The sequence below is a fragment of the Aotus nancymaae genome, unplaced genomic scaffold (genome assembly GCF_030222135.1).
Source record: "Aotus nancymaae isolate 86718 unplaced genomic scaffold, 86718_ANA_hifiasm-v0.15.2.pri h1tg000019l, whole genome shotgun sequence".
In the NCBI taxonomy this organism is placed as follows: Eukaryota; Metazoa; Chordata; class Mammalia; order Primates; family Aotidae; genus Aotus; species Aotus nancymaae.
This window is the reverse complement of record NW_026988431.1, coordinates 8,154,150-8,178,869: the sequence shown is the minus strand read 5'-3', so window position 1 is coordinate 8,178,869 and position 24,720 is coordinate 8,154,150. Positions and strand designations below refer to the sequence as shown.

The 24,720-nt window shown below is 50.0% G+C and overlaps 1 protein-coding gene across 8 annotated transcripts in view; it reads left to right on the top strand.

The window, feature by feature from the left end:
- RARB (retinoic acid receptor beta) overlaps window positions 1-24,720 on the top strand; it is a 777,639-nt gene that overhangs the window by 743,606 nt on the left and 9,313 nt on the right. For all 8 annotated transcript variants that reach the window (XM_064378607.1, XM_064378606.1, XM_064378608.1 and 5 more), the window contains 2 exons: window positions 3,755-3,915; window positions 15,140-15,316. In XM_064378607.1, coding sequence (XP_064234677.1) covers window positions 3,755-3,915; window positions 15,140-15,316 — 338 coding nt within the window. The remainder of the gene's footprint in view (window positions 1-3,754; window positions 3,916-15,139; window positions 15,317-24,720) is intronic.

Here is a 24,720-nt window from a genome sequence, read left to right as displayed (position 1 = left end):
TCCTTCAACTTACTAAGTTGTATGTAATTGGGGCATTATCACCAGAGGAGCTGTTGCCGCATTTTGCAGGTGTGGAAGCGTTTGTGATCATCCCAGGAGTCCTTTAGTCACATAGACAGTGGTGGCAGGGCTTCGAATAGAGGACAAAAGGAGTGTGGAAAGCAGCCTGAGGTTATGCTCTGGTCCCCTTCAAGTCAACTGGAAAGGGTGCTCCAAATTTGGGCCCCAAAGCACAGAGAAGTGTTGCTCTGGCTTCACAGTTGTGATTTTGCAAATGGCAGGTGCTCTCACTGTACAACCCAACAAAGACCCCCCGCTAGCTCACCCAGGGCTCCTTCTACTCTCCCTTGCTTGCGTGGTTCAGATACTCATGTGAGCTCACAGCAGCGCCTCCGCTCTCCTGCTAACCCTCTAGAGCTGTCATCGGAGTTTTCCAGGCCTCTGGTGGTGGATGGGGACAGTGAAGCAGAATGCTTAGGAGCAGATGCGGGTCCTATAGACCTCCCTGCGGATGGGATTATGGGGAATCCTTGGGTGGGTTGTTAGTCTGTTTTGTGGTCTCTCTCTCTCTCTGCTTTCTGCACATTCTACTGAAATGCTCACCTGACTACGTTCAGAGGTGGTGGTATGGACCTCAAGTTCCTTGGTTGTAGAAAGGGCGTTGTAATGCCGACCTCACCTGGCTTACTGTGAGGATTTCAAGAACTAGGATTCTTCACCTGCTGTTGCCCCAGCTGGCCCTTGCCACATGATCCCTAAAGGGTAGTGTGGCTGTCGGTGTCATCTCGGCTTCAGAATGAACTCAGCAGTTCCTGGTGTTTAGCGAAGTGCCGCCTCTCACAGAGCTGTGGGTTTTTTGTTGGTGGTGTTTCAGATACAATTCACGTAGCATAACATTCATCATTTTAAACTGTACACTTCAGGGGTGTGCGGTGTATCCACTAAGTGGTGCAGCCTTCACCATTAAGTCCAGAACGCTTTCATCTCCTAAAAAAGAAACCCTGAACCCGTCAGCACCCTCGACCCTCCCTCCCCACCAACCTGCCCCCAGACTTGGCAACCGCTAGCCTCCTTTCTGTCATTGCATTGGTCTCATCTGGACATCCATATAAATCGAATCACACAGTATGTGGCCTTTTGAGACTGGCTACTTGGGAAAAACTTCAACTGTGTTGTAGCATGTGTCAATAATTCATTCCTTATCGTAAGAACATTCTAGATTCCGTTTCGCCGTCACGTGACGAACGTTTGGGTTGTTTCCACTTTTTAACTGTTGTGAGTCATGCTGTCACGAACATTCATGTGCAAGTTTTGCACAGATACATATTTTCCGTTCTCTCGGGCGTACACCTAGGAGAGGAATTGCCGGGTCACATGGTAACTCTGCGTAGAACTTTGTGAGACGCTGCCGAGTACTTTTCCCGGAGGCTCTGTTTCGGAAGGACCCTCCCCACTTAATTTGGACTTTTTCATTAGCTAAAGAAGGCCGTTGGTAGAGGCAGGGAAAAAGAGGGGGTCTGATCACCTGAGAGTCTGCGCACTCACGCACAAGCCTTCCGGCCATCACCTCCCCTCGGCAGCCCAGACTCCATGCTCATGGAGAGCCGCCAAGCCGTCCCTGCCGCCCTGCACGACCCCTTCCCCACTCATGGTGTCTCCTTTGCCCACCGGCTTCTTTATGTTCTCTCTGCTTTGGACCACGATACCTGCTCTCACTCAGCGTCCTGCACCGGCTGGGAGGGATCTCGTCACAGAGGTCTTGAGTGGCCAGTCTGCGCTGCTAAAAGACTACAGCTGAGGCTGCGCTACCCACTCATTTTGCCAGTGATCTAGAAACTTTCTGAGCCAATGAGCAGTGTCATTTCAGAGTCCTGGGGGAAGGAAACTGTCCAGAGGGGTGTTCTCTTCAGACCTGTCAGTTTCCTGAGGAATAAGTAAGTGAGTCCAAGTGAGGAAAGCACTTCTCAACCATGTGGACTTGAGCATATGAACTTGAGCAGGTCAACTTCTCCAAGACTCATTTTTTTCATCTGCAAAATGGGCTGAAACTTGCCTATCTGATAAGAGGAGCAAGTGAGATGCTGTGATACCATGTTCAAGACACTCAAAAAATGTTCCTTTTCTCCCCAGCTGCCCTCCGTCCTGGTTAGATAAGAGTGGCTTGTACAGACATTGATTTTGTGGTTCCGCTCACCACCCTTTTTTCCTTCCTCCCTCCTTCTCACCCCTTGCTCTTTCCTGTCACCGCTTCCTCTCTCCTCCTGCCATTGTCTTACTATGCCCTCAGCTCCTACCCCAAACATGGGTGTTCTCATGGTGTGGACCCAGGGAACGGCCAGTTCTCACATCGCCTGTGTGCTCTTAGGGAGGCAGTCAGGCCACATCCTCTTAAGGCAGATCAGGTTATGCCCTGGGTCATTTTGCAGCGCAGATTCCCAGGTCACGGTGGTGGCGTGCACAGCCAGGCAGCGTCCAGCCTGGCACCCACTGGGCCCCCAGGGAATGTGGACTCCATGGAGGGGGTGGCATGGTCTGGTTTCACCTGTCTGCCTCCCTGGGTTTCAGTTTCTTTCCCTAGGAGATCCTAGCCAGAGGCTAGAGCTTTGAGCTACACTTGGGTTTGAAGTCATCCCAGGGGCCTTTGCTGCAGGAGGATGCATGGGTTTCCTTGTGCTTGGCTGAGAGCGGGCAGAAGGAAAGGACACACACTTGCTGTGGGTCCATTGTTCCAGATACAACGTGGAGTCGAGTGGCTACCTGCAAATAAGGGAATGAATGGTTTTCCAGGCTGAGGATTTCATACTGTATCAATTATTATTATTACTTTCTTTTTTCTTTCTTTCTTTCTTTTTTTTTTTTTCGAGACAGAGTTTCACTCTTGTCGCCCAGACTGGAGTGCAATGTCACGATCTTGGCTTACCGCAACCTCCACCTCCCAGGTTCAAGTGATTCTCCTGCTTCAGCCTCCCAGGTAGCTGGGATTACAGGCATGCACTACCACACCCAGCTAATTTTGCATTTTTGGTAGAGACGGGGTTTCTCCATGTTGGTCAGGCTGGTCTCAAACTCCTGACCTCAGCTGATCCACTCGACTTGGCCTCCCAAAGTGCTGGGATTACAGGTGTGAGCCACCATGCCCAGCCTCAATTATTATTTTTAAGTAACTTTATGGACCAAAGCAGATAACGTGGTTCATACAGGAAGTTTAGAAAGCAGAAAATCCTGAAGGTTTGAAAATCTAATCCTTATCTCCTCTCAGATGAGTTTCTTCAAAAGTGCCAGTCACTTAATTCAGAAAACGAAAAAGCAAAGACACTAAAATGTTTAACTAGGAAATACTAATTATGAAGCAACAGGGGCTGTGTTCAGCGACCTTGACCCTTCCCTTACAGTGTCACCCAGGGCATCCCCTTGGAGGGTAAAGCTCTTGGAAAAATCCTTCTCTCTTTAAGAGATCCAGTCCACAGCAAAAGTTCTCTGACAAGCCAAGACTCTGAGCCTTCTGGGTGAGCCCAACCTTTCCAGAGAACTGACAGGCACATGCATATACAGAAAGACAAACCTAGCTCTCTGCCTGGGCCTCCTGCCTGCCAAATCCCTATTCCAGAGAGATGTGTTATTACCACCTCTTCCTACTGTTCCTGTCCCAAATAGCAAATGAGCCTAAGGCAGCATTGCGGGGTGGAACCTCCTAGCTCGGGAGCACGGGCCCAGCCTTCAGTGACCCCTGATGTGACTTCTCTTTCATTTCCAGCTGTCAGGAATGACAGGAACAAGAAAAAGAAGGAGACTTCGAAGCAAGAATGCACAGAGAGCTATGAAATGACAGCTGAGCTGGACGATCTCACAGAGAAGATCCGAAAAGCTCACCAAGAAACTTTCCCTTCACTCTGCCAGCTGGGTAAATACACTACGGTAAGAGATGCTCCTGCCCCAGGCTGCTAGGAGTGTGGAAACCTTGCACGTGCATGCGTGCAGAGACATGCACATGTGTACACACATGGCACACACACACGCGTGCATGTGCACGCACACACACGCTTTGCCCTGGGTCTAGCAGGGACTGGCATGTTAGCCAGCTGGGGGTATGTAGTAGCCACTTCGCCTATGCAGTAGCCTTTGGGCTTGGGTGGTCAGTGAGCAGGCTGAGTGCCTCCTCACTGCAGTCATGCACAGATGCATTCACTCTAGATGCATTAACAGCATTTACTATATGGCAGGCTGTGTTCTAGGCCCTGGCATCATGAACTATTCAGTACTGCTCTCAGGGACTTTGATATGGTGAAGGAAACAAGTAAAGCCTGTGAAACGTGACGTGGGTCATCACAGACACCTGTATAGAGGGACCCGGGGGACAAGGTCCCAGTCTTTTAAAAACCCCAATCCAGCTGTGAAATCCAGCCAAGATAATGCGGTCATCCCCTGGGCCAAAGTGTGCCTTCTGTGAGAGGACCTGTACAAAACCCCTAAGCCAGGGCCGAGAAGTTTGGGGCCGGCATGCCCCGTGTCCTGTTGAGTGAATGTTCCCCCTCTGCTTCCCAGCGTTCCACTAGGAATGGCCTTTCACTGAGATTAGAAATAGAGGCAGGAAAAAGAGAAGTGCGATAAAAAGGTAGGAGGTGTATGTTGGGTGGTCTGGATCGTCCAGTGGAGAGGTCATGAGGTACTTTAATTTTTCCAAGTGGTTTTTGCATGTATTACGTTCACTGATGTATATTTCTAACTTGTGGCGGGTAATAGACACTCAGTAGATATTTGATGAATTAATATAACTAGAATGTTGCTGTGGCCTCTTTAAAAAGCTCAGGTCGATCGAGACCATCCTGGTCAACATGGTGAAACCCCATCTCTACTAAAAATACAAAAAATCAGCTGGACACGGTGGGGCATGCCTGTAATCCCAGCTACTTGGGGGGCTGAGGCAGGAGAATTGCTTGAACCCAGGAGGCAGAGGTTGCGGTGAGCCGAGATCACGCCATTGCACTCCAGGCTGGGTAACAAGAGCGAAACTCTGTCTCAAAAAAAAAAAAAAAAAAAAAAAAAAAAAGCTCAGGTCTCTCACCTGTAATGCTATAGTTAACATACTTTTTTTAAAAAAACTCCCATTATTATAGCACTTGCTGGTATGCTAGAAAAAGGATAGCATGGAAGGTCCTCGAGATAAAAAGACAAAATAGTGATGCCAGAAAGAAAAAAGAACAGTGAGCAGCGGGCCTTTGCAGCAGTTCACGGTGAGCAGGGGTGCAGTGCGCTAGGATGCTGGTGCCACCATGGTATGTAGCACGAGAATGGTGACCAGGAGCAGGCCCAGAGGGGTGCCCATGGAAACTGGTGCCGGCAAACGCCTGGGCGGCTTCTCAGATGAACATGAGGCTGCACAGTTGGGTGGCACCAACTTCTGAAGGGCTGGCCCCACATTAAATGGACGAGTCTCCTGGCTAAGGCCAGAGACTTTGGCTCACCTAGAAGCAGAAGCAGAACCTTGAGCAGTGCTTCTCAAAACTCAGGGTGCATCTGAAGCACCTGGCGATCTTGTTAAAATGCAGCTCTGGTGCAGTAGGCATGGCCTAGGGGCATTTCAGGCATTCAGTAGCGTTTTGGGCATTGTACTGGGCTGTGTATCAAGGTGAGGGCGTCTTGACCTAAGCTGCTGGGCTGCATGCTACTGGCCTGCAGACCACACTCTGAAGAGCAAATGAGATGGGCTTTGAGAAGCAAGACCCAGGGTGGCACTGTGGGGCCCACCTCACCCATGGGTGCCAGCCAGGAGAAACACTGGCATGTCTGCCAGGCCGAGAATGAGGCTTGGCTTAACCTCAACCAGTCTTCACTGAGCGTAGGGAGCACTGTCCTATCCCAGAGCAAGGACACAGGGCAGGACAAGACTGGACACTGCAAGGGAGCTTTCACTTTCACCTGGAGAGAAGGTGGAATGTGACAGCATGTATCCAGAACAGAGGCCAGGAACCACAGGGGTGTAGTTCGCGTCTTGCTCAGCCACCATCAGCCCCGGGACAGTGAACAGATTACTTCATGTCTCTCAGCCTCAGTTTTCCCATCTCTGAATGGGAATAATGTGAAATCATTGGCAGGATGAAATGAGACAATTTATGAAAAGCTGCTGTGGTGGGACATGAAACTGTCTGCCCAGCAGTGGGAGTGGCAGAAACGTCATCCCGCCACGCAGCTTCTCCTGGATATGAACTGACCGTCCAGGGGCCCGGCCCCCTGAGATGGGCGCATCTGACAATACAGAAAAGTAACATGATGAGTAACCAATCCCAGAGAGTACGCCATTCATTTCCTTTAGGAAGATTTACTAACTGCCAACCATTCAGGAGCATTTCAGGCATTGTACTGGGCTGTGTATCAAGGTGAGGGCGTCTTCATCTAAGAAATGAGGAACTCAGGCTGGGACAGTGGGAAGGGCTGAAAAGAAGATGAGAGAAAACAGGTGCTGTGCAGTGCTGGATGGTGTTGAGCTGAGAGCGAGTGGGACGGAAGGACGGAAAAGCCTGGCAGGGTCTTGAGTGCCAGTTGGCGAGTCTGTGTTTTAGTCTGTAAATAACAGTAATTGACAGGCTGTGGTCAAAAAAATCTTTATTATTATCATTGTAATCATTGTTACATCTAATATTTATTGAGCATTTACTGTGTACTAGGGACCATGCTAAGTACTGTAAGTGTACTAAGTCTTTTACTCCTTATGAGGACTCTATGAATTGGGTTTCATTGCACTCGTATTACAGATGCGAAAGCCCGTACAGAAGGGCTAGATAACTGCCCCCTTGTCTCTCAGTCAACACGTGTCAGAGGTGAGACTTGATCCTGAACGGTCTGACCCCAGGCAGCTCTTTCAACCACTGACTACACACAGAATCCTTCAAGAGGGTTGCCACAGAGAATGTAATCTGGGGCCATTGGCGGCATCTAGTCAGGAGAGAGCTGTGACCCAGGAATAAATCAGTCTTGTAGCGCCGAGAAAGTCAGAGGAAAAGAGATCAGAGTGGGGAAGTCTTCCTAAAAGGGGCTTTTGAGCCAGGTCAGGAGGTGAGAGACATTATATGGCAGTACCTAGGGCCACTAATTGCTACATCGGGGGCCCCTCCATCTCCTCCAGATATTAGCATGGCCAAGCCAGTCCTCAGACCCTGACTCACCTAGTAACCAGGTGAAATGGCTCCCACTCTAATCTGGAGGAGGGCAGGACAAACACAGTGTACAGCATTTGCCCCCTCCCAGAACATGCTCCCCGGCGTGGCCAGGGTTCCCTCCTGCAGGCTGGCTCACGTGTGAGGCACTGGGACTCCTGCGAGCGTTCCCTCACCACTGATGAATGGAAGCTGGAGAGGTAAACCCGTCAGCTTCCTTATTCCTTGGGCAGCAGAACTCTTGGTTACCCTCTAAACCATCTCCCAGAGTTTCCCAACTAGATGGAGCCTGAGTGTCCACAGCGATGCTCGCTGGCCGCCGTCCTTCCCTGCCCACCCTGCTCTTCCAGCACTTCCTGGGCTCTCCTCCCACGTAAACTCCGTGCGTTCAAATTATACTCTCAGCCTCCGCTTCTGACCTAAGAGAGAGAGAAAGAGGCTTTCCTGCGCGCCTCCGGGGCCCCTTCCTATCCACCCCGATTGGGGGTAAATCACCCCCCGTCCTCTACTAGCGCCCGCCATCCTAAACACTTTGTGGGGACTTTTTTGCACCTCTTTCAATCGGGCAGGAAAACCAGAGGCACGATTCATCTCTAGAGCATGGCCCTTCGCTATCGGCATCCTTCCAGAGGGCTGCTGCCCACCTCGGGGTGGAGGGCGTGCTCAGCCGGTGTCTCGGCCAGCCGTGCCCTTCATTTCTACTGTCTCTCCCCAGATCTGGCTGTGTTTTTATTGTGAGCCACTTAAAATCCTTTCTGGAAGTAGGTGGTATAAATAAATAACAGCAGCCATAACACATTCTCTGCAAGCTCTTAGTTCCGAGTTGAGCATTTTTAAAAAGAGCTTTTTTTAGACAGGCAGTTGCTTCCACTGCAAGAAACTTCCTGTCATCCTCACCCGAGTGGCATCCCTGTCAGATGCCTTTGGAATTAGTGGGCAGAGAGGAATAAAAAAGGCAGCCAGCTGCACATCTACAGAGCTTTGAAAGAGTAGTTCCTTTTTCTTCCCTAATTAGGGTAAGATTTGGGACAAATGGTTGCGTCCCAGGAGGCCGCAGGAATGGATGGAAGAGGCAGAAACATCCTCACCACCCCCACCTCAGGCCAGAGCAGGGCACTCACCCGAAATCTTCAGAGCTGGCATCCCTGGGAAGGGTTCTACCCGATGACCCTCCGTCTCCATAAAAGGAGAGAGGGTGGATTCCCTGTGGAAAGGTGGAAAGCAGGAGAGAAGCTATTTCAAGAGGAGCTTTCCAAAATAGAATCAGGAGTGAACCAGAGGCAACCCCCTCGCTCTGAGGACGTGTGCTCCACTTCTTAGGGTGAACCCTAGTTGAATGTGTCGTTTGGGCTTTAGGGCCTCATACATTCAAGTTCAACTCTTACTCCTGCTACTTAGGTGTCCTGTGACTTTGGAAAGTTACATCATCGTTGGTGCCTCAGCTCCTTCAACTGTATAATGGGAGTTTTTTTTTTTTCTTTTTTGAGATGCAGTCTCACTCTTGTTGCCCAGGCTGGAGTGCGATGGCGTAATCTCGGCTCACCGCAACCTCTGCCTTCCAGCTTCAAGTGATTCTCCTGCCTCAGCCTCCCAAGTAGCTGGGGTTACAGGAGCCTGCCACCATGCCCGGCTAATTTTTTATATTTTTAGTAGAGATTGAGTTTCACTACACTGGTCAGGCTAGTCTCGAACTCCCAACCTCAGGCGATCCACCCACCTCGGCCTCCCAAAGTGTTGGGATTACAGGCATGAGCCACTGCGCCTGGCCATAATGGGAGTTTTAAAACACATCTGCCTCCTGCCTGGAGCTTTCCATGGGAAAACTCTGTTGAGCACTGTGCAGTTTCCAGCCCAGAGGAGGTGTGCAGAATGTGCGTCTTTCCTCCTCTCCATCCCATCAGAAACGTGTTGTCAGTTTTTCGAGCCACATGTCCAGGTTCTGTAAAGTAGCGTGGGTGTGACAGTGGGACACATTTCCAGGACGTGCAGCCCCCACCCCCGCTCTCGCCGTCTGCTCAGGGCCGCCTCTGCTCCCCGGCTCCCGGGGCTCTGCCGTGGGCAGGCTGTTCATCACCACGCAGGGCTCGGCGGGAGGTAAGCTGTCCTCGGGGCTCGTGAACGTGAACTATGAAGATATAAGAAGCTCTGAATCCACTCAGAAAAATGACCACAAACAGAATTATTAAACCATGAAAAGACTTTCCAGGAGACGTGCCATAGAAAAGGAAGGCCGTTTTGAGCCCTTGTCATCATGGGTGGTGCTCTTTTTGGAAACTAACATTTGTGATCAGCCAAAGGAGCAGAACCTGGAACTTGGGGAGCCTGGCCCCCCAGGAGAGATGCACCAGAGGGGTGGAAGGTCGGCGGGGGCCAGAAACCCGAGTGCTAGTCCCCACTCACCTCACAGCTTTCTGATTTTGAGCCAGCTGTCAACGTAGCCGCAGTTTCTTGCTAGTAAACACGCCTGTGCTGCCAGCATCACCCAGCCAGCAGTCCCCACCCTTTTCAGCACCAGGGACCCATTTCATGGAAGACAATTTTTCCATGGATGCGGGGCGTGGGGATAGCGTCGGGATGAAACTGTTCCACCTCAGATCATCAGGCATTAGTTCGATTCTCATAAGGAGCGGGCAACTTGGCTCCCTCACACGCGCGCTTCGCAGTAGGGTTCGTGCTCCTATGAGAATCCATGCCGCCGCTGATCTGAGAGGAGGTGGCGCTCAAGCTGTGATGTTCGCTCCTGGCCACTCACCTCCTGCTGTGCTGCCCAGTTCCTAGCAGGCCACTGACCAGTACCCATCCGCAGCCCAGGGGTTGGGGACCATTCTTACATGTTGCAACAAACAATTACTGCATACCTACTGTGCTTCTGGAACGAAGTCACACAAACGGGGGGACTTGAGACATGATTTGCTCACGTTTCTGGAGGCTAGAAGTCCAAAATCAAGGTGTGTGTAGGGCCGTGCTGTCTCTAACAGCTCTGGAAAAGAGCCCTGTCTTTTTTTTTTTTGAGACGGAGTTTTACTCTTGTTGCCCAGGCTGGAGTGCAATGGCATGATCTCAGCTCACTGCAACCTCCGCCTCCCAGGTTCAAGCGATTCTCCTGCATCAGTCTCTCCAGTAGCTGGGATTACAGGCATCCACCACAATGCCTGGCTATTTTTTTTTTTTTTTTTTGTATTTTTAGTAGAGATGAGGTTTCACCATGTTGGCCAGGCTGGTCTCGAACTCCTGACCTCAGTTGATCCACATGCCTCAGCCTCCCAAAGTACTGGGATTACAAGCATGAGCCACCGTGTCCAGCCAAGAGAGCCCTTTCTTGCCTCTTGGAGCTTCGGGCGTGGCCGGCAGTCCTTGTAGTTACATCACAGGAATCCTCCGCCTTCTCAAGCCATCTTCTCCCTGGTGCCTTCACATCCTCTTCTCTCTGTGCATATGGACTTCTGTCTAGATTTCCACATTTTTTTATAAGGGTACCAGTCAAACTGGAATATGGCCCACCGTAATATCCTCATTTTAACTTGATTACCCCTATAAAAACCCTGTTTCCGAATATGGTCACATTCTGACATACCTGGGCTAGGATTTCAACACATCTTTTTGAGGGACACAATTTAACCCATAACAAACAATAACACCTACTGAGTGCAGAACGGGACTGCACAGAGGTTACCTTTCCGTGCTTGCATTTCTACTGCAAAGTCTAGCTGGAAATCAGATTTTGTCACAGGTGTTGTGAGTATTTAGAAACCTCTGGCAGCGCACATATGTCCTGATCTCTAGAAGAAAAATGTTCTGTAGGCACTGTGCTAAGTACCCACGTTCTTCCCGAGTGGTGAAATAAGAGAAGGACATTCCCAGCAAAAGCAATAGCATGAAGGTGCCCCAGGGTTTCACAGGGCTGGGGCTGAGTGGGAAGAAGGCAGAGCCGAGCTTGAAGGAGGTAGGTCAGGGCTAGCTTGCTAGGGCCTTTGAGTGCTGGGATAAGGTGAACCTTAGCCCTAGGGAACCAGGGGAAGTTTCCAGTCATGAGAAAAAGCAGTTCCAGGAGGTGGTCCCTAGCTGCTGTTTCTGGCTGGAAGGCTTTGGCAGGGATACAGGGCAGGGCTTCTGATCTTTCTCAGACGTGCCCTGTAGCTCCAGAAGGCATTCATGGCCCCTTCCAGTGGCTGGGACCACTCCAGAATTCTAGAATTTCTTAGACAACCTCTAGGGCCTTGGACTATACCTGCCACCCCACCGCTGCACTCTACCAAGGCCCCAGATCTCTGAGCCCCAGGAGTGAAGGGGCTGCAGATGGACAGATGGTCCCTTCCAGGGTCATGTCCCAGCTCAGGAATCTCAGACGATGGTGGTCCAGGAGCACGCCTGAAACATGACCTCCAGGGGAATCCTGCAGCATCGCCCTCGCTTTTAGCCAAGCTGCTAGGAAATACTTGAAAGATTCTAGCGACCTTCCCTACCTGCCCTCTCCCAGTGCCCTTTGCCCGAAGCCCTCTCTACCCATAGCCTTCACCATGCCTTTAAGATGACGCCCTCCTGTCTACCCACAGTTGCAGGGTGGCTGCCAAGTTGCCTTCTCCCCACCTGTTGGAGGCATCCGGTCCTCAGGAAAACCCTGCAGATGTGTTGGGGGCCTTCTCTTCCCATGGGCAGACGTTCCCAAAGCCATGTTGTCATAGCACCTAGATAATGTGTGTGTTGTTCACAAAGAGATGTTGGCTGGCACGTAACATTCTCTTCATAGCCCTGTGTGAGCTCTTGTAGCTACCTCGTGGAAGCATCCAGAGATTCCAACAAGGAGGGAGATCACACATGCAACCATAGGCTTTAGGAGTCAGGAAGTTCTAACTAGAAAGTAGAAATATGTGAGAACCAGTAGGGAGGGGGTGTCACGGTGCAGCGGTGGGAAGCCAGGACAGCATAACCCCAACTGTGTGGGTGAATCCCGTGCCCTCCAGTTTGCCTGGGGGATCTTGTGCAAATGACTGCGCTTCTGTGGGCCTTTGCCTCCTTATCACCCAAATGGCCGATAATGATAATATTACCCACCACATGGGGGCGCTGTGACAAGTAAAGCGAGTCAGTGATTGTTGAGCGCACAGAACAGTGCCTGGCACCAGGAAGGCCCTAGGAAAGGGGTGGTCACATATAGAACCATACGAAATGCAGGAATGGCGTGTGGGTGACAGGGACAGTCTACAAACCAAACTTGAAAGGGCATCCGTCTCTCAGGATGGTGGAAGGATTTCAGGCCTAGGGAGGAAGGGGGCATCTCCATGGATACACCCAACATGGCCACAGAACTTTACCTCTGTATTCCTTTCATGAAAATTTACATTTCCTTCTTAGTTTTGTGGGGAAAAAATCCAGAACCCTTGAACAAACCACAGTCATACCCAGAAGCTGCCTCCAGTGGGATTTAAAGATGCTGCTGATTCCACTTTAAGGGTCTTGTTCTGAAAGTCCTGCCAGCCCGTTGCAGCAGAGAACCAAACCAGCAGAAGAAAGGGATCCATCTGCGTGGCAAAAATTGCCATTTAATTGATTTCATAGTAGGGTTGGATTTTCTGCTGCTTAAGATGGCCCTGGGGGCCATGGGTGTGGCCCTCCATATGGGCCACCATGCAGCATCCTGGGGGGGCGGCCGCTCCTGTAGCTCCTACCGAAGAGGGGGCCTGCCCTGGTAGCCCTGGCCAGCCTCTCTCGGTTGGCAGCGGACCGAGGAGAGCCCCTTGCCCTTCTGCCTTGGCTATTTTCCTCCTCAGCCTGCCTCACACTCACAGCAAGGGCCTTGCCTCACCACCCATTTTCTGCCTCTCGTCCTCTGCTGGTTTTCCTCCCTGCACACCCAGAAATGCTGCTGAAAATCCACGCTTCCCTGGTGCTCCCCACAGCCGCCTTCATTACCAACCCAAGCAGGCCAGGGCTCTCCATTTGCCGCAGCTGGAAGATAATATATAAGCCATTTGAAGCCTCATGCCTATGAATCCAGCAGCCAGTATAATAAAACACCAGGTTATTTTGTGTTTTATTAACTGCCTCTTCCCTTCAGTTTGCATAATAGTGAGTTAGATTTACATGCCGTTAAGATGGCTGTGCATTATTTTTAATAGAAGGTGCGACAGGCTCCTCTCTCTCAGCCCTGGCGCGTGATAAAGTAACCTCATCCAATGTTGATGAAGATTTCGTTCACACTCGCTGGGTCGGGGCAATGTCTTTTTTTCCAGATGGATACTCTATTGTAAAATGATTTCCCTCCATAAGCTTGACTCTCCGTCCTCTCTTCCATGTCATCTTCCCATGAACCGGATAAACTGCCTATTAAATTTAATTACGGCCCGAATGGCCGCACATCTCGATCTCATGTTCCCCCAAGTGTACTGTATTCCACCAAGGTCCTGGAGGAAGGAGGAACATAAATCTGGAGATGCACGTCTGCTCTCCGCAAGGAATGTTGTGGAAGGCAAAGTTGGCCACCACCGTTTTTACAGCGCCCGTGGCATCTCGTGCAAACTCTTCTTTCTGGCTTTCCATGCGGACATAAAAAGCAAGAGCTAGTTTTATTGACTTCCTGTAGACTGATTTTAACTGAGGTGGGGAGCTAAAGCTGTCCGTTTGAGAAACCCAGTACCTCAGTACCTCTCCCGAGCCGTTTACATCTGTCAGAGGACCAAACATCAGCCTTTTGTTCGGTGGTAAATTACAAATATCTCATCATTTTACCTGCAAATATCTTAATATGTGTTCTAAATGAAAGAAGCTTCTGCAAACGAAAGCAAAGCCTCAGTGCCACTATTACCATCCTTAAATAAAACGATCTCCAACACCTTCTAGCTCCTATTTCTAGTTTTCTCATATATATCACCATCTCCTTACAGTTTATTTTTTGAATTGAAATTTAGATAACATTTACACCATGCAGTTGGTTGTCAGTCTTCTAAATCTCTTAAGTCAGGTTTATTGTGGCATAATTTACATAATGTAATTTTTATCTTTTTTAAAGGTGTAGCTTGATGAGTGTGACAAAAGTGTACAGTCACATAACCTGACCCCGGTCAAGGTGTAGAAGCTCCAGAGAGCTTCCTGTGCCCCTGTGGTCAGTCCCACCCGCATTCCCGCTCCTGGAAAACCACCGAGCTATTGTCAATTACTATCATTTTGCCTTTTCCAGAACGTCATGTAAATAGAATCGTTTTGTACGTTTCCATTTCCTTCAAAAACGTTTCGAAGGCGTTTATGTCTGGCTTCTTTGGGTTAGCGTGCTTCCAAGGTTTATCCACGCTGTGTGCCTATTCCGGTTTCCTTCCTTATTAATGCTATCCAGCATTGTCATTGCAAAGTTGTAATCACAATGTATCTCTCCACCCATGAGTTAATGAGCGTGTGGGCTGAGTTGCTTTCAGTGGATAGATTTCTCTCTCCACTTGTTCTCCCTTGCCATGTACTTGTTGAAGGAACCAGTTCATTGGATTTTGTGGATTTTCTGGCATTCTGGATGTTGACAGCTGCACCCCCTTTGTGTAGTTGACCATGTCCCTGGATTTCCTGAGGTTATATCTACAGCCTCAGCCTGATTCAAGTTTGATATTTGGCCAGAATATTTGATAGGTGGTGGCGTGTTTTTCCATCAGGACATTATGACAACTGGCCTGTTTTTAAGAGATTGGCAAGAACTGATGGTCAATGCCTAGAGCCGTTCATTCATCAGTTAGAAAATGGTGAATCCTCGTTCCTTGTGTTTGTTAGCTGGATAACTGCATACAGAGAAACTCCCTCTCATCTGTTACTTGATTATCCGGTGGTACAGGCATAAGATTTTTAGCATTTTAAAAGGATGAATCCAGGCTAAAAATGCAGCTGCCCACCAACAAGCTGCCTGCCTAGGCTGACGTGTCACCCCTTGAAGAGGAAACACGTTGAGTTTCGCGCTTCCTGTAGAGCTTCCCGGAAGCTGTACCTGATGTGACATTTTCTGTCTCTCTTAGAATTCCAGTGCTGACCATCGAGTCCGACTGGACCTGGGCCTCTGGGACAAATTCAGTGAACTGGCCACCAAGTGCATTATCAAGATCGTGGAGTTTGCTAAACGCCTCCCGGGCTTCACCAGCTTGACCATCGCAGACCAGATCACCCTGCTGAAGGCTGCCTGCCTGGACATCCTGGTATGTGCCTTTTTGAGCTCTGAATAATGGGGCTGGGGAGGGAGAGAGGGCACCGTGGAGGGGAGGGAAGGGGATCAAGAGGCATTGACGGTCTCCAGAGGAGGTTTTGAGTTTCGACTCTAGCACTCACCTGATGCAGTGGGTGACTCACCTAGCCTCTGCCTTCTTATCTGTAAAGTGGGCTGAATTCCCATCCCTCAGTCTCTCTTCGGTCTGTGAGGCTCAGATGAGCTGAGGTTGGCAAACGACAGGTTAATGCGGCTCTGCTGTTTCAGTCTTCCTGAACGTTTCTAAGTTTACCCCAGACCCCCTGATTTTACAGGAAATGAAATCATCACACATGCTGTCAGGACCCCGGGCACCTGTCGGTTACTGAGGAACCGTTGCCACTCTTCCTTAGGTCTGTTTAGCAAACAGGACACATAAGCATGCAAGCGGCCTGCACGACCACCGCGTGGGTCCTCTCTCCTCCTGAGTGGGAGGGCCTGTGTGTACTTAATTATAGTAACTGTATTTGTTTCGCAGAATGGTTTATACCCAAAGTTATGAAAGACATAATGAGGGCTGGGCGTGGCGGCTCACGCACGTAATCCCAGCACTTTGGGAGGCCAAGGCGGTCGGACCTTGACAAGATCTTGACAACTCTTGACAAGATCAAGAGTTCGAGACCAGCCTGGCCAATATGGTGAAACCCCATCTCTACTAAAAATCCAAAAAATTTATTCAGGCATGGTGGCACATGCCTGTAATTCCAGCTACTCGGGAGGCTGAGTCAGGAGAATCCTTTGAACCCCAGAGGCAGAGGTTGCAGTGAGCCGAGATTGTCGTTCCACTGTACTCCAACCTGCGTGACAGAGTGAGACTCCATCTCAAAAAAAAAAAAAAAAAAAAGACATATTAAAAAAATCAATGCTTTTACAGCACTTCAAAAGCTGATTTTACTTTCCCAATGTTCTGATGCATCCGTGGGGGCCAGGCCCTTGTCTCACTTTCTCCATGGGCCTCTCTGCATACATGGCTCTAATGGGAGCTGCTCCTATCCAAAGAAACAGTTCCAGCCTGAAGCCCCTACTGGAGAAAGACAGGGCACGCATCCAGCCTGTGGAGGACAAAGTGTGCTGACCCCCTACCCTCGCTAAGGTTCTAAAAGCAGTAGCATGAGCAGAGCAGGAAGCCAAGGGGCCTCAGGGATTCCCTTTGTACAGGTGGGGAAACTGAGGCCCACAGACGTGCTATGACTAAATATTTGCATCCTCCCAGTATGTGTATGTTGAAGCCTTAATCCCCAATGTGATGATACTAGGAGGTGGGGCCTGTGGGGGTGATTAGGTTTAGGTGAGGTTATGAGGGTGGATCCCCGAGATGGAATTAGTGCCCTTACGGGGAGATGAAGCGAACAGAGCTCTCTTTCTCTGCCTTGTGAGGACACAGCAGGAAGGCAGCTGTGACCCAAGAGAAGTGCCCTCAGCAAGAGCCCAACCGTGATCTCAGGCTTCCAGCCTCTAGATGCAGAAGAAGCGAATGTTGTTGCTGAAGTGGCCAGGTCTCTGTTACAGTGGCCTGAACTAAGACAGGAGGGCAGGGATCTTCCCAAGGTCACAGACGGGGGTGGTGGAAGATCAGGGGTGGAGTGGGGTATAGAACCAGGGTGGTACTGGGCTACCTCCAGGCGTAAAAGGATATAAAAGAGAATGAGAAGCATAACCATGAGCCCTTAGGGATGGCAGGGATGAGAGAGCTGGGGTCACAGTGAGAGAACCAGCTAGACCACTGGCGAGCAACAGAGGCGATCTGGGCAAATCAGTAAGATGTTAACAACGAGCTATTAGAATAAGGAGTGAAAATTACTGGGCCGTTTATTTATTTTATTTTATTTTTTCGAGACAGAGTCTAGCTCTGTTGCCCAGGCTGGAGTGCAGAGGCGCCATCTCGGCTCACCGCAACCTCTGCCTTACAGGTTCAAGCAATTCTCCTGCCTCAGCCTCCCGAGTAGCCTGGACTACAGGCGCCCACAACCACGCCCAGTTAATTTTTGTATTTTTATTAGAGATGGGGTTTCACCATATTGGCCAGGCTGGTCTTGAACTCCTGACCTTGTGATCCATTCACCTCGGCCTCCCAAAGTGCTGGGATTAGAGGCATGAGCCACCATGCTCAGCCATTATTGGGCCTTTTAGTCCTTTCCTGACAAGAACTTAAAATGTAATGCTCGGTAGAATTTCCCCTAAACCACAGAACACTTCCAAGATATTAGAGATATTAGCAGAGACTGGAATTACCTCCACAGTGTCCGAGTGGTCTGTGAGGACACACGGCAAATCCAGTCCACAGCAAGCAATGCTGTGTAATTCCCACAGCCCTGCATCACGCAGCCACCCAGCAGGGCCTGGAGCCTTCCCAGTCCTCAGGCTCTGACCTTGACCTTCTGCTTGTTTCTTAATCCTTTTGTCTAGTTGCCAGATGATGACAGTTTGTGATTCTCAGCCCCAACATAATGGAGTGAGAGGTGTGCTTTGAGATCCTCCAGGGAAGTGTCTTATTACGGCAAAGCCACACACTTAGTGATCAGGGTGCAGTCTCCACAAGATTCAAATCGCCTCCCCTCTTTAAAAATCTCCTTCCTGCCTCCAGCAGCTCTCTTCCCAGTCTCAGTTTATACTGAATCCTGTGGTGCTCTTCCAGGCCCATGGATCCCAGAAGTAGCCATCAGCCCCTCGGCAGAGTCAGGTAGAACAGAAACCAATGTCCGTGACCTTGGTCAAGTTATTTAACTTCTCTAAGCCTCTGCTTACCTGTGTATAAAATAGAAATGCAAATCAATAAGGCATTAAACAAGGTAATTACTTAAATGGGATTAAATACATGAACAATTTTAAGCACCTAGCATGTAGTAGCTACTTAGCCAATGGTGCTGAAAGCCAGGCCGAAGCTGGGTCAGCGTGGGGAATGTCAGCCCCATGGCGGGAACCAGGAAACTTGAAACCACTCCCTCCTGGGCCATGGGGCTGAGGAGTCTGGGTTGAGGTGCAGTAGGGCAGGGAGGAAAATGTCCTGATAGTTTAAGGGCAGAGACTTCCAGTCATAAAAGACGAAGCTGGAAGGAATACCTATTTGGCCCTAGACAAGAGCTCGTTTCTAAGAATTTGTAGCAAAGGCAGTTAATCACACGATCCTGAAGGTGCACAACTTCAAAGAGCATATTTTGAATGAGGATATTAACAGGCAGAACTGGTTAGAAGAATCTTCTTATCTCAGCCACTGATACACAGATAGAGTGGGACAGAGAAACCGGGTAGATGGACAAACAGACAGACACAGGCTGAGGTTATTCTCGGCTCCTAGCAAGGGAAGCCCAGGCTGACTCACGGGTCACCAGCCCTGACTGAGCACCGCCTGTTCAAAGCCACGTGTCTCGTTGTGTTGCGTGCGGTCTCTCAATAAGATGAGGCCATATTTCTGACTGCGTGCCTGTCAGGGCCGGTACTTTCACCGGAAGATGAGGTCAGCTGTGGGACAGGCAGCCGAGGCCCCCGGGAAGGGTTGATTCACGGTCATGAGGTGGGAGCCCTCGTGGTCCAGGCAGAAAAGGATGGAAAGCCTCACCTGTCCTGGCCTTGCTCCCTGCCACGTCACCTTCCAGGGGAATTTCCCATCCTAGCCTCCGCTCGGCGGGGACCCTTTGGTGGGCGGCCCACAGCCTGGCTTCCTTCATGAGGTTGAGGCCAGAAGATTCTGAGGCCACACTTTGAGTTTCTTGTTTTCCCACAGGAGCCATGTAACCAAAAATGTCCCGATTAAGATCGGCAGACTCTTCATAACCACTGCAGATGGATTTTTTTTTCTCCTTTTTAAAAATAATTATACTTTAAATTCTGGGATACACATGCAGAACATTCAGGTTTGTTACATAGGTGTACATGTGCCGTGGTGGTTTGCTGCACCCATCAACCTGTCATGTACATGAGGTATTTCTCCTAATGCTCTCCCTCCCCTAGACTCCCACCCACTGACAGGCCCTAGTGTGTGAAGTTCCCCTCCCTGTGTTCATATGTTCTCATTATTCAGCTCCCACTTATGAGTGAGAACATGTGTTTGGTTTTCTGTTCTTGTGTTAGTTTGCTGAGAACGATGGTTTCCAGCTTCATCCACGTCCCTGCAAAGGACATGAACTCATCCTTTTTTATAGCTGCATAGTATTCCATGGTGTATATGTGCCACATTTTCTTTAGTCTATCAGTGATGGACATTTGGGTTGGTTCCAAGTCTTTGCTATTGTAAACAGTGCTGCAATGAACATACGTGTGCATGTGTCTTTATAGTAGGATGATTTATAATCCTTTGGGTAGATACCCAGTAATGGGATTGCTGGGTCAAATGGTGTTTCTGGTTCTAGATCGTTCAGGAATCGTCACACTGTCTTCCACAATGATTGAACTAATGGCCACTCCCCCCAACAGTATAAAGCGTTCCTATTTCTCCACACCTCACCAGTCTGCAGACGGACTTTTGTTATTTCTTTCTTCACTCAAGAGTTGGTGGCATCCTAGGGTAGTGTTGAGGCAGGCGAGGGGGCTGGAGGAGTGGCGCCTTCACCCAACTCTGCCCTTGAGTTTGCTTCTTGTTTAATCTCCTTCGTCTCCTTTATTCCTTTCCTTCCATCCCCCCTCACCCGCCTCTTCTCCTCGGCACGTAATTAGGATCAAGTCTTTCTTAACTTAAAATAAAAATCAGAGGCCAGGTGTGGTGGCTCACGTGTGTAATCCCAGCACTTTGGGAGGCCGAGGCAGGCAGATCACGAGGTCTGGCGTTTGAGACCAGCCTGGCCAACATAGCGAAACCCCGTCTCTACTAAAAAAAATACAAAAAATTAGCTGGGCATGGTGGCGGGTGCCTGTAATCCCAGCTTCTGGGGAGGCTGAGGCAGGAACATCGCTTGAACCCAGGAGGCAGAGGTTGCAGTGAGCTGAGATGGCGCCACTGCACTCCAGCCCAGGTGACAGTGCAAGACCCCATCTCAAAAAAAAAATCATAAAGGCAAACCTTGAGGTGGTCAGACTGTGGTTTCTCTGCCGCTTCTCTCCCTCCCGTCCTCTCCCCTCCCACCCCTCCCTTCTTTTCTTCTTTCCACAAATATTCGTCGACCACCTGCTGTGTGCCGGGCGCTGTTCTAGCCTCTGAGGAGGCAGCTGGGAACCAGGCTAAAGCCCCAGCCGTCATGGAGCTGACCTTCTCCTGGGGGGACGCTGACAGTAAGCAAGCAGATGGGCAGCTTAGACAGCATCTTCCACGCAGGGCACCTCCCAGCAGGTGTGAGGATGTGAGTGTGCCTGGAAGGGAGGGAGCAAGGGGAGCGAGACCTTGGATCTGGAAGTAGGGCCTGTGATCGGGCACGAATGTCATTCTTGGTGTCCTACAGAGTCGTCACTGGGTGACGAGCAGAGGTGTACCGCGGTCTGAATTTGGTTTGAACGTTTGCTCTGTCTTGTCATGGAGCACTGCATAAATACTGGTTGAAGTCATGATTCTCACACGTATTTACTGAGCTCTTACTTTGTGGATGGTTGATGGCAGAGAGGAGAGTCCCTGCCCCGTTGGACCTGACAGTCAAGCTCTCCAGCCCCGCCCGGCCTGCCCCTGCTTTCGCCACAGTGTTTATCTCCTCCAGCCACCCCGCTGCACCCAGCCCTGGCTGCACACTGACCTTGCTCTCCTACAGCTGGCCCCGGCTGTGGGATGTGGGCTCTGAAACCAGCCCGCCTGGATTCAACATCTGCCTCTGCTGCTTCCTAGCTGTGTGACCTGGGGAAAGTTACTTCCCTCTCTGAGCCTTAGTTTCCTCGTGTTTACAGTGAAGATGACTAGCTTCCCTTCAGGCTCTGGAAAGCATGAAATGGGGCGGCACCCCCAGGCCCCAGTTACACTGAGTCTTGTCATTAAGTTGTACCATACCCTCAGCGGTCCCGGTATCGTCCACGTTTTGTAGGCGAGGCAGCCAAGGCCCACGGGGAAGCCAAAGACCCATAGAGCTCCCCTGAGAGAGTTTCCAGCCTCTGGACAAAGGAGGGCAAAATTGCTTCTGCAAAGTAGAAAAATCTGAGCAATTTTCAGATGAGAAAATGACCCGCTTTGCCAGGGTTTGTTTAAAGACTGTGGTGGAGAATTCATCAAGTAGCTATATTTTTTACAATGAAATTAAACCATGTGGGAACACAGCAAGGGATAATGATTCACTTGCGATTCTGAAGACGGGGTTTTCATATCACCCCCGTGGGCAAATGCTGGGGAAAGCTGGCACGCTAGAGTGATGCGCGGGTGGTGCAACCAGGCCACTCAGCAGAAGCAGCGAGAGGGTCCTTCCGTCCCGGATGGGGGCTCGCGCCATCTTGCCTCTGCGGGGGTTGACCCCGTAAAAGAGCCATTGCTGCTATTTCTCAAAACTGGAACTTCAGAAGCGGGGCTGATTGCATTTGTCAACACGGGAGAAGGCTCAGAGAGGGGAAGTGGCTTTCCCAAGGTCACACAGCTAGTAAACAGTGGTGCCAGGTGTTGAATGCAGGCAAGCTGCCTTCGGAGCCCCTGGGGCAAGCTGAAGGAGAGCAGGGCCAGCGTGGAGCCAGGACTGGGTGGGCGGGATGGGCGAAGGAGGTAAATACCGGAGTAAAACGGGGCAGGCCAGGCCGGGCTGAAGAGCTTGACTGTAAATTCTAGCTGTCCGTCTGGCGCAGCTCACAAGTTGGCTGTGTCACCTCCTGGCACTGCCTCGAATCTCAGTCAAGCTCTGTCCTGACCCAGAGCCTTTTATATCCCATGTCCAGGTTACCCACCCTCTTCTCACGTTCTTCCTGGCCTATTCCTCATCTCAGCTGAAACGCCATCTCTTCAGAAAAGCCTTCCCCGACCAGCCACCCGATTCCTCCCTCGCGCTGTGGATCTGTCCCAAGCTCGTAAGGCAAAGTGTAATGACAAGTGTATTTCCCAGCGGCTTCTTCCCTGGTCTGTTGTCTCAGTGAGACCAGGAACCATGTTAGGGTTGGTCGCTGTGGCAGTTCCAGGCATGAAAAGGGCATTTAGTGAATATTTGTGAATGAATGAGCAAATGAATTAACAGTCAGAATTCAAATTCCAGCATATATGCTGCTTTTGGACTATCACACCTATTAAGGCTTCAAGATTTCAAGTCTTTACCTGCAGGACATGTGGCTTCCTGGGTCCTGCCACCCGCTGCCCTTACTTCCCCCAAGGAAAATATATCCATGCCCATCACAGCAGCGCCTTGCTTCTGGTGATACAAAAGTGACAGCCTGTGTGACTTCAAAGTGTGACTTGTGGCTCCTTGAGTCCCTGGAGACCGGGCATCATACAGCCATGGAGAGCCATTCTTACATGAACCAGTCCCTTCCTGTCCCCTTCTGGGGACTCAGTAGAGACAAGAGCCCAGGTTGGCAGGGCAGGAGCTCTGGGCCCAGATCCCCACAGCTTGAGTTTAGGCTTCAGCATCGCACCTGGGCATCTGCGTCATCATGGGGCAGCCCTGGGTCTCTCGGAGCCTCAGCTTACTCACCACAGATATGGCACGATTACCCTGTGAGGCACCAGGAGTTGCTGTGGGATAGCCAGTGTAGTGGTCAAGAGGGTAGGTGGGCTTTGCAGACAAACTCCCCGGGTTCAAATCTCAGCTCTGCCATTTAGAAACTGAGTGAACTTAGAGACGCGAAGTGACCTCTCTGAGCCTCAGTTTTTTGAATTAGTGTAATAGTAGCTCCTCCCCATTTACGTTGCTGGGATAAAGAATTGAGTTAAGTAGTTCCTGGCACATAGTAAGTGTTCCTTTAAATAAGCTGTAATCGTTGGGGTTGAGGAAGCCCACGTGGCCTTTGTGCACAGTGGTGTCTGAGCCCCTGGGCAGTAGCGTCTGGGGCTGTGCTGTCAAGGTCAGCAGCTGCGAGGCAGCTGTATCTCGGGAGCGCCTTGAAATGGTGCCTGGTCTCAAGTGCGTATTGCAAAATAAACGCTGTCTTTTAAAGACTTAGTATTTACACATGTAAAATATCTCCTTAATGACTTTTTTTGTATTGATTACATGTGTAAACAAAAATATTTTGGATAGCTTAAGTTAAAATAGGTTATTAAAATAATTCTCTCTTAACATTGCAAAACATGGGCTGCGAGTGTGCTGGTCTAGAAAACAGGGACAGTCACAGGAGCCAGAGTCTTGCTGCTTCTAACCTGTGTATTTCCTCCTCAGTTGAGGCAGGCTGGCTGCGGGTCCCACTGGGGAAAACATTTTGTTCCCGTGAGTTTATCACAACAGGCACCATGTATGCTGCGTGCATCGTGGTTATTAGAGCCACTGCTTAAACACTGTTGCTGGTATCACTGCTTAAACATTCCCACAAGCAGATGGGGATAAATTGTCAAATCAGATCAGGATCTGCCCACATGTTGCCAAATACAATCAGTGCAGAGTGCCTGAGAAGGGTGAGCGGTTGAGCTTTCTCCTCTGCCTAAAAACTGGGTAGTCCCTTGAGGGGCCTCCTCTGAGGTTTACAAGGTAGAAGAGAGTCTGATGAAGGAATTCAGTTTATTCAGTCAATAAATATTCATTCACCACCTGCTGTGTGGAGGACACTGTTCTAGATGTTAAAGAAACAGCCTAGAGCAAGACGGATGAAGAGCAGTCTCATCCTCAGAGCTCATATTCCAGAAGGGAGATAGGCCAGGAAACTCAGATCGTGACAAGTGCTATGAAGAAGAGAAAACGGGGTGGTGGTTTGCATTGTGGAATACTACACAGCAGTGAAAAAGAGTGAACTACTGCTGTGTACACTCATATGTGTGAATCACACAGAGATAATATTGAGTGAATAAAAGCCAGACACAAAAGACGGTATCCTGTATGATTTCATTGATCTGAAGTTCAAGAACTTGCAAAACTAACTTGTTGGAATAGAGATCAAAATAACGGTTACTTTTGAGGAAGAGGTTTGATTAGGAGGACTCGTAGGAGCCGCTAGGTGCTGGAAATACTCAGGTCTTGATCGAGGTGGCAGTTGTACGAGTGTGTGGTATAGGGAAAATGCCTGAGGCTGTGCTCTTGCGATTTGTGTACAGCCCCAGGCGTGCGTGCTGCAGTCGTTACCTGTTGCAGTGGAACAAAATACTACAAAACTTAGCAGCCTAAAACAGAAGCATTATTATGTCCCGTCGTCATGGTGGGTCAAGAATCTGGTACTGACTTCATTGGGTGGTTCTGGCTTAGTATCTGTCATGAAATAGCAGTCAAGGCACTGGCCAGAGCTGCTGTCATCTGAAGAACTGGCAGGGGCTGGGAGCGCTCTGCTTCCACTTTGGCTCGTCACGTTTGCCTAGCAATTGAGAGCTGGTTATTGATGGGAGGACTCAGT